At 34.0% G+C, this 9,860-nt stretch overlaps 1 protein-coding gene across 1 annotated transcript; it reads right to left on the bottom strand.

The window, feature by feature from the left end:
* Window positions 1-233: 233 nt before the first annotated feature.
* Window positions 234-2,502, bottom strand: LOC124928783 (flavonoid 3'-monooxygenase CYP75B137-like). Its single transcript, XM_047469030.1, has 2 exons — window positions 1,555-2,502; window positions 234-1,154 (listed from the first exon to the last, which is right to left on the bottom strand). Exons 1-2 carry the CDS (start codon window positions 2,488-2,490, stop codon window positions 534-536), a joined length of 1,557 nt encoding a protein of 518 aa, XP_047324986.1. The 5' UTR covers window positions 2,491-2,502; the 3' UTR covers window positions 234-533.
* Between the last annotated feature and the right edge of the window lie 7,358 nt (window positions 2,503-9,860).

Raw genomic sequence — 9,860 nt, 5'->3', positions numbered from 1 at the left:
TCACATTAATCGCAAACATACAACGCTTAGATCTTAAAATTTCGGTGCAATCTTATATATAAAATTTTGCCCCGTCTTCTTTGTGGAACCCTACTCCGTTTTGAGTGTAGTTAACATTCTTCACATCTTTGATTTAAAAAAAAAAAAAAAATAACCAAATGATATAAAAGTTTTACTTCTAAAAATATGGCATTAATTTATTTTTCTTTCTATGGATAAAGTTTGACGATTTCTTTCTATGTAATCATAAACATAACCAATATATTAACTAAAACAAAACAATAAAAATTACATAGTAAATCAGTAATTTGACACAATGAACACAAACATTACATTACAAATATCATTCACCAAGATACATTACACAAACACTTGTAACTTGAGAAGGGAGAAAAGAATGTTAAAGGTAATGAGCGGAATTTTGAAAAATCAAACACTAAAAACCTATTAAAACTCTTCTCGATTTTTCTTCATATTTATTATTACTTATCAATAAAACTCTCTTTATCCGACAATTCCAACTCAATGCTCTCCTACATATATACGGCCTGATTGGAAAGCCTTGGTATTGGTATTGCCATAAGAGGATTCTTCTTGTTTAATACCAACCCAAACTTCTCTTCTAAATCTACCTTCTCCCCTTGAGACACTTTCCACTCGAAAGAGTGAATAAGCGATGCTAATAGGATAAGAAACATTTTTTCTCCTAATTGAATGCCTGGACAAATTCTTCTGCCTGATCCAAATGGGAAGTAGTTCAAGTCTTTTCCACTGTAGTCCCACTTTGAACTCATAAACCTTTCAGGGTCAAACTTGAGCGGATCTTCCCAAATAGAAGGATCTCGGTGAATGGACCAAACATTGATAAAAACACGAGCACCCTTGGGGATTGTGTATCCACCAACGATTGAAGTCTCGGTAGGACATCGTGAAGATAGGAGAGGCACCCCAGGGTGTAAGCGTAAGGTCTCTTTCATGATTGCGTATAAATATGGTAATATTTTAAGGTGTGATTCCTCAACCATATTGTCTATGCCTACCACGACTTCTAATTCTTTTTGCGCTTTCTTCATTACATGGGGGTAGTTCATCATCTCGGCCAATGCAAATTTTACCATGTTTGATGTTGAATCTGCTCCTCCGAGAACCATATCCTATCAATATTAGAATAAAATCAATAAATGCTAATGACAACATAAATGTGATAATGAAGTGTGTCATGGTTCTTCATTATCATGTACCATCTACTAAATTATACTCTCACATTTGTTCATCTATAATTATTTCAAAAAATAAATTATAAAATTCTAACCTCTCCATCTTTGTACCTGTACCAAGCAAATAAAAATAAACTTTCCACAAATAAATTTTGGTTTTAACTCAGATCATGTCAAATCATAACATGACTGGTATTAAATGTGTGCATAGACCCTAGTCTTATCTTAAATAAGTCATTTTGGTGTACAATGTTTTCTAGCAAAATGTTCATTTATTTCAATTAAATCTCTTAAGATATGGAGTTAATTTTTTTGGATAGAGAATAGAGATATATACCAATAAAAGTGATTTAAGATGGGTAACAGTTAGAGGCGTTTTATTATCCCCTGCTCCTTTCCTCAAATTCAATAGAACTTGTAGAAAATCTTTCTTCTCATTATTATCATCCTCTCTCATCCGTTCATCTATTATCCAATCGAAATATTTATCAAACCTCTTCACCAATCTCTTCATCTTTCTCTCTATACCCTGCAAGTCAAAATAAGATAGACATGGAATTAAATCCGATATATTTGGTGTTCCCAACAATATGTTAATTTCTTCCACAAAGGGCCGGAACTCAGTCCCAAGACTCTTTTCCGCCATCTCATCTCCCCACAATACGGTGGTTATTGAATTCAGCACTGTCATGAACACCTCTTCACCAACATCCACCGGTGACATCCTCCTGACCCAAAGACTATTGACTATCTTTCGAACCTCCCTTTGGCGGATTTCATTGAAAAAATCCACCATGGGTCCCCTAAGCATCTCTTGAACGAAGATTTTCCTTAGCATCCTCCACTCAGGTCCATAAGGGCTCCACAAAATGTCCGAGCCTCCGTAGAAACCGACTTTACCAGCAATAGTGACATCTCGGTTGGCAAAGATGGTGTCTTTATCTTTGAGAACTTCTTGTGCCAAAGAGGGAGTGGAGATTACAACAACGATCTTGTTTCCAAGACGGAGGGAGAAAATCGGGCCATAGGACTTGGACAAGAAAGTGAAGTAAGTGTGAAGCTCGGGATGTAAGAAAGGGAGGCTCCCAATAATGGGTAGCCCCATTGGTCCTGGAGGAAGTGACATTCGTTGTTCCTTTTTGGAAAACATCTTCATTAGAAGTGAAGTTAACCATATCAAAGTTAGGATGATGATTAAAGAAATTAATAAAGCCATGAGAATGAGAGGAGAAAATGTGATATGCAACTGCAATTGTAGAGAAATGAAGGACATTTATAAATAAAAATAAGCAACAACAAATTTAAAGATTTGGGTTGATGTCATCTAGGGTCATCATATACGTACAGGGATTTGTAAATAATTCCAAGAAATAATTTTCTATTATAATTTTCTTTAAAGTATATTAAAAAAATTAATATTTTGTTATAATTTAGGTAATAATCACATTCTTATTGAAGGATCACTATAATTAAAATGGAAATTAATTATTTTTTTTATTCTATATCTTTTAAAAATATATCAAGGAAGTCAGTTTTCCCGTGAGGTACTTAGAATTCCGTTAACCGCAAAGCAGATCGAGATCTCACACTGCAAGTCGCTGATTGAAAAGGTAAAAAACACGATATCTGGCAGGCCGGCGAAAAATCTTTCTTATGCAGGGAGGATCGAACTTATCGAAACCGTGGTTATGGGCATTGTTGGGTACTGAGCGTAGAAAATGGTCATTCTGAAGAAGGTAATGAAGGAGCTCGATACACTGATGAGGAACTTTATCTAGGGCAGTAGCGGAAGAGGAGGAAAAAAAGTCAAATGGACCGCTCTCTACAAACCGAAGGACAAGGGAGACATCGGTTTGAAGAACCGTATCGAGTGAAACGAAGCTCTCACCTTCAAGCATTTGTGGGCTTTGGAGCGCAATCAGGAGTCACTATGGATCAAATGGGTGCATACGAGGTTTATGAAATACGAAACCAGCATCTGGACCTGCAAAATTCATGAATGTATGAGCTGGTCTCTAAAAAATATTCTTAAACTAAGAAGCAATATTGCAGATCTTTATGACATCCGACTAGGGGATGGGAAAGACACTCTATTCTGGCACGACCCCTGGTTCGAAAATAAGCCTATCATCCACAAGGAGGAGTTTCAAAATACCCGCATCATAAGGGACTGCACAAGCGAAAATCAGAAAAAAAATTATGTGAGGTAACCCGGGAAAAAGTATAGAAAGTAGAATGGGCTTCTCTTGTATGGTCAACAAAGATTATCCCTAGACACCAGTTCATCCTATGGCTCGTCTTCTGGGAAAGACTCAGCACTCGTGATCGTATCAGCAAGTATATGAGCATTCTAACACGAGTTGTCTTCTATGTAGAGGAAATGAAAAAACCATAGATCACCTATTGAGGAGTTGCTGTATTGCTTCAGAGATTTGGGACAGATTCTATAAAAGTCAGGAGCTGATCAGTTTCTCGAGCGAATGGAATGAAATCAAAGATGCAACACTACTCAAAGTCAAGGGAAATAGATTTGCAACAAGCGTGTTCAAGTGCGGCTTTGGAGCAGTGGTGTATAACATTTGGCAAGAACAGAATGCAAGGGTATATGACTGAACCCGCAGAAGCATTGAAGAGTTATGGAAAGATATTATATCGGATTGCAGCGCCCTCGCGGGAACCTGGACAAGAATTCCAAGCACGAAGCAGAACTGTAATATCTTTCCATAACTTGGAATTCTGCTTGAAATGTGCTTGGAATTATGCTTCGTGCTTGGAATTCTTGTCCAGGTTCCCGCGAGGGCGCTGCAATCCGATACAATATCTTTCCATAACTCTTCAATTCTCCTGCGGGTTCAGTCATATACCCTTGCATTCCGTTCTTGCCAAATGTTATACACCACTGCTCCAAAGCCGCACTTGAAAACGCTTGTTGCAAATCTATTTCCCTTGACTTTGAGTAGTGTTGCATTTTTGATTTCATTCCATTCGCTCGAGAAACTGAACATCTCTAGACTTTTATAGAATCTGTCCCAAATCTCTAAAGCAATACAACAACTCTTGAATAGGTGATCTATGGTTTCTTCATTTCCTCTACATAGAAGACAACTCGTATCCAGGATGCTCATATACTTGAGGATACGATCACGAGTGCTGAGTCTTTCCCAGAAGGCGAGCCATAAGAGGAACTGGTGTCTAGGGATAATCTTTGTTGACCATACAAGAGGAGCTCATTCTACTTTCTATACTTTTCCCGGGTTACCTCACATATTTTCTTTCTGATTTTCGCTTTTGTGCAGTACCTTCTGATGCGGGTATTTTGAAACTCCTCCTTATGGATGATAGGTTGGTTTTCGAACCAGGGGTCGTGCCAGAATAGAGTGCCTTTCCCTTCCCCTAACCAGATGTCATAAAGATCTACAATATCGCTTCTTAATTTAAGAATTTTTTTTAGAGACCAGCTCTTACCTTCATGAATTTTGCAGGTCCAGATGCTGGTTTCGTATTTCATAAACCTCGTATGCACCCATTTGATCCATAGTGACTCCTGATTGCGCTGAGTTGTCATATTTGACTATACTCTCTAATAAAGTTGTCGCAATTGACTATATTAGTCAATGATAACATTGTAGATCCATAACCAAACTATTGAATAGAGAGTTAGTTTGAAAGTCTTTTAAAGACATTAGTCTATTATAAGTTGGTATGAAAAAAACCCAACCTATATAGACTGGAGATCCCAAGAACTAAGTTCAATGGGACAACTTAATTGTACTGAATTGGAAGCTTATTGTTGATGATTAATCCTATAACTAAACAATATATATTTTAACGAGGATAAGCAAATCGATTTTAATGACTCTTTGTGAGCAAAGAGATCACCTATGTGAGGGAGAAGTGGCGCCACTTTAAAAGATTTGCACAACTCAATTATAGACCCTTTCATAGAACCAGACACGTATTCCATGACCAAAATGGACACAACCATGAGAGTTTAACATGCATTAGGAAGAATTCTATGTGAAAGTGTATAATCATTTATACAAATGGCAGAATAGTCCAAGAATATCGAGTCTACTAATCGTCTAGTAAAGTTATATACTTTAATAAGGGAAGGTTCAAATGGTTACACCTACATATCCTATGTATTATTCAACTATTGAACCTTTCAACGATTTAATCTTTCAATTTCCATTAATGTGGGGATGGTTGGAATTTTAAACTAATTCCATTAATAAAATGGAAATGAGAATTTGGATAAATAAATTAAATGTAATTTAATCCAAATAAATATAAATTCATACTAAATTCAAATGTGAATTTAATCTCCTCATGTTGGAACTCTTCATATATCTCATATCTCTTCTTCACTCATTTCATTATCTCTTTAGAATTCGAACGGTTTTTTCTTTATTCTCTTGAGTGTTCTTTGAGTTCTTCACTCAATGGAGTATTCTTTGAGTTATTGACTCGTCGTATTCCGTTGAAACCCGGTGATCAATTCAGGTAATTTGTGAAGTTCGTTGCATAGTGATTCCAGTGTTGAATCACTACTAAATTCGGTATACCTTGGGAGACAACCATCTACGATAAGTTCTAGCACAAGGGGAGACGGTGAAACTATTTTAAGGGAAATATGCTAAGCACATGCCTCGAATCAACATTGTATTATGGTGATTTCATTCTTTGTAACATTGTATTTAATTAATTTTTTTTGTAACATCATTTATATATATTTATTTTATTTCAAGACAAGATATCTAACACAAAGAATAATTAGAAATAATAAATAAAAAGAATTAAAGGGTTGCAGAAATTGTTTTAAAAGATTCTCCTATTCTTTTTTAGGGAGATGACCTCCAACAATTTTTTATTTTTGGGAAAATGACTTATTTTTATTTCATTAAAAAAACTTTAAAATAGAAAAAAAAAATGAATTTTTGAATCAAACTAAACAAGCCCTAGTCTTAATTTAGAAAAGAAACAACCAAATGAAACATATAAACATTCAGATTACAAGTAGATAGATAATAAGAAAACAAACACAAATCTCTAATCTTTTAACGCTCCTTGAGAGAAGAAATTTGAGTGACTTCATAATATAAAATTTTCAAATTTTTTCATAGTATCCAATTCTGCTCACATGTAGGATTTCTCCTCCACTTTCTCAGGAGAGAGAGTTTCCATTCATTATGACACCCCCTCCTAACTTCCTCAATATCTCGTTGAATTCTAGAAAAAAAAACACTCGCATTCTGCTCAATCCTTTTTGATATCGGTTTAATTTGTTAGGATAAAGGTTAGATTTGTGTACCATTAAAAGAGATGTACGATGAGTTTGAAAGCGTTTTAAGACGGGTCTTGATTAATGTGAAATTTTCATCATGCACTCCTCAAATTCAATTGAACTTATAGAAAATCCATTTCTCATGACTATCATCATATTAGATCCCTTATTTATCATTGATTCATAAATATTATCAAACATATGAGTCATTTTTTTCATTTGTTTCTTGAAAATCAAAATATACCAAACTTGAAAAGAAATATGATATATTTGGCCTTCACTAGGTCTTGATATTTCTACGAGCGAAAACTTTTTTAAGGGATCTGTTATAACTGATTGCGAAAGATGAGGTAAATAATAAAGAAATAACAAAAATTTAACGTGATCAGCATGATAAAATTTCACTATGTTTATCTAGAAAAGAGAATATTATTAAGAAGATCAGAATAAAGATAATGACATAAAAGACTGCGGATATGACACCAGTTTATATAACACTTGGTCCTTAAAACCATAACAAATACATAATTCTAACAAATAGAGAATTAGACCAACATATTAAGAAAACTCAAATATTCAATTCTATTTCAGAAATCTTCACATTGATTTTAATTTTATTAGATGTTCTAATACATTATTGAATGCCTAGATTAACAAGGCAAATATTTTCACTTTATTCTCTAATTAAAATTTATAAATAATTTTTATATATTCTCTCTACATATTTATTATTTATATAATTAATTAATTTTCTTTTATTCATTAGATCTTTCATCTATTATCCATTAACATATTTATTATTTATATAATTAATTAATTTTCTTTTATAAATTGAATACAAAAATAACCTTTGATCAGGTGATCATTAGAATGTGCACATTTCAAACATGAAAACATATTTTGAGTCTATTGTGAATTTATAAATATTAAAATAACAATGATGGTTGTGGTATATGTGGGTGTGAATTGATAGAATGGTAGTTTGAATTGAGAGTAATGTTAATAATATGATGGTATATATGAGTGAAAATTTGAGGATGAGAGAGTGGTAGTTCAAATCTAGAGAGTGTAGGTATTATAAAGATTAACATGACTATGACGATGGTATATGTATGTATAAATTAATAGAATGATGGTTTGAATTAAGAGTGCATGTATCATTAATATTAACTGTAAGTTAGAATTTGAGAGATTGAGAGTGATGTTAGTCACTAGTAAAAAAACACCCTATATCGATCGTTACTAACCTCTTTACCAATCAGTATAAGCCAATACTGATTGGATGTAGACCAATCACTCTCAATGAACAATTAGTGAAGCCTATATCGATTGGTTAATATACCAATCGCTACTTCCCACAAGCCTATAACGATTAGCTAACAAACTAATCGGTAATACCTAGTTGGAGAGACACCGATTGGTCATCAACCAATCGGTACAGGCTGGTTGGAGAGACACCAATTGGTTAATAAACCAATCGGTAATACCTATATAATTAAAAATATTTAATTTAATACTATTACAATACCTAATATAAAACCGAAAATTAAACAATAACCAAAATTAAACCATAAACCAAACCCTGAATTGAACTAAAATCATAACCAATGTTCTTAAAAAATCCACAATTAAAGTATTACAATAACATAAACCAAAATCATAACAAAATAAGTTCTTAAAAAAACAAATAATCAAAGTACTACACCAACATTTGAAATCAAACCAAAATCATAACAAAAGTTCTTACTTAATTTGTGTCTTCCCTAGAATCATCGTCGTCTTGTTGTTGGGGCTGCACAGGTGGAAATACTGTGGATGACCCATGATCCAATGATTAACAGCCGATATTAGTAAATTGCGCAAACAATGTTAGATCTATTGAAGCACCGCCATACATAAACTGTGTCATAAAACGTATCATCTCATCTCTCTCTACCATCATCCTCTCTTCTATTTCAGCGTTCAACATGTTTTCTATTTCGTCTCTCTCTGTGTCCCTTTAGGCCCTCATCGTCTCTTCCATATCATCGAGTCTTATTTTCATTATCACATTGTCATGACATAGTTGTTTTTTAGATTATGCTGGTCCTCACATTTGGGAAGCTAAAACTGATCCCATCCCAATAATTTTTCTCTTATCTCGAGGGCCAAAAACTCCTTCAACTAAATCGACATCAGAAATTCCGGGATATTCACCTCGAAAATGTCTTAGTTCATCCTACAAAAAAATATGTTAATGTCAATAATATATCAAATGTAAAGTAACATATTTTATACATATCACTTTCTCAAGTATGTGCGGATCAACAATTTATCATTTTTGGTCCTAGTCGCCAAAACGAAATATTCATAAATTTGAATGGATCCTTCTTGCACTTCAAAGATTGTAAAGTTCAATTTTAATTCATTTGAAAGCAAAATTAAAAATAAGTCTTACCATTTCTCGTTGCAGCTGCGTAAATAATTTTCTACCAGAACAATGTGCATATTATGATTTTTTTTCTATGATGGTAGCTCTTTATTTCTACAATTAATATATATATATATATATATAATGGTATATTAAAAATGTTATATTAAGTACAAAATTTGAGAGAAGAAACCTGAAATTTATCGATAAAATAATGGTTTTCAAGTAGCCACTCCCAATCTTGTAGGGTCATTTCATTAGACTTATTGTTCTTGATTGCTTCCACATGTCCTTTTCACTTCCTTATCTTATTGACATTTATGTTTTACCTCCAATTCTCTCACCTCGTCTTCATGTGTCTCAAGGCGTCGTCTCGATAACTCTCAATATCATCTGAATCAAATTGATCCTGAAATAAAATGATTTATAAGAAACAAATGATTGATTTTAAACGAAAATGTATTAAAAACGATTAATTTACGATAATGAAGTGCCACGTAGTATCTAAGGCGGTGAGGGTGAGGTGGTGCCAATGGATTGTACAATGTGGAATAACATTATTCTCTCGAACAATGACCCCCAAATGCTGACTGCATAAACCCTATTTGTGCAGCATGACTTTCTATCAATTGGGTAGAATGTAACCCACACCTTTTCCCCCTTAGCTATCAATTTGGCCAATTCAAAGTTCTTGTTGTTAACTCGCCTTCTATAGGAGCTGGAAAATTCTGTATTTATGCATTCATCATTCGATGGAGTCCACGGAGGCTACTTCAAGGGTGAAAATGGAGTAAGGCAAGGGACCCCCTCTCTTCTTACCTTTTCGTAGCTATCATGGCAATCTTTGAGAACATCCTCGGGATGTTCCAAAAGAGTCGTCCATACATCTTTCACACGTTATGTGAGGTAGAGGAGGTAACTCATTTATTCTTTGCTGATGATTTGTTTA

Source organism: Impatiens glandulifera, chromosome 3, assembly GCF_907164915.1.
Source record: "Impatiens glandulifera chromosome 3, dImpGla2.1, whole genome shotgun sequence".
Taxonomy (NCBI): domain Eukaryota; kingdom Viridiplantae; phylum Streptophyta; class Magnoliopsida; order Ericales; family Balsaminaceae; genus Impatiens; species Impatiens glandulifera.
The sequence above is the reverse complement of the archived record's forward strand: the minus strand, read 5'-3'. Positions and strand labels throughout refer to the sequence as shown.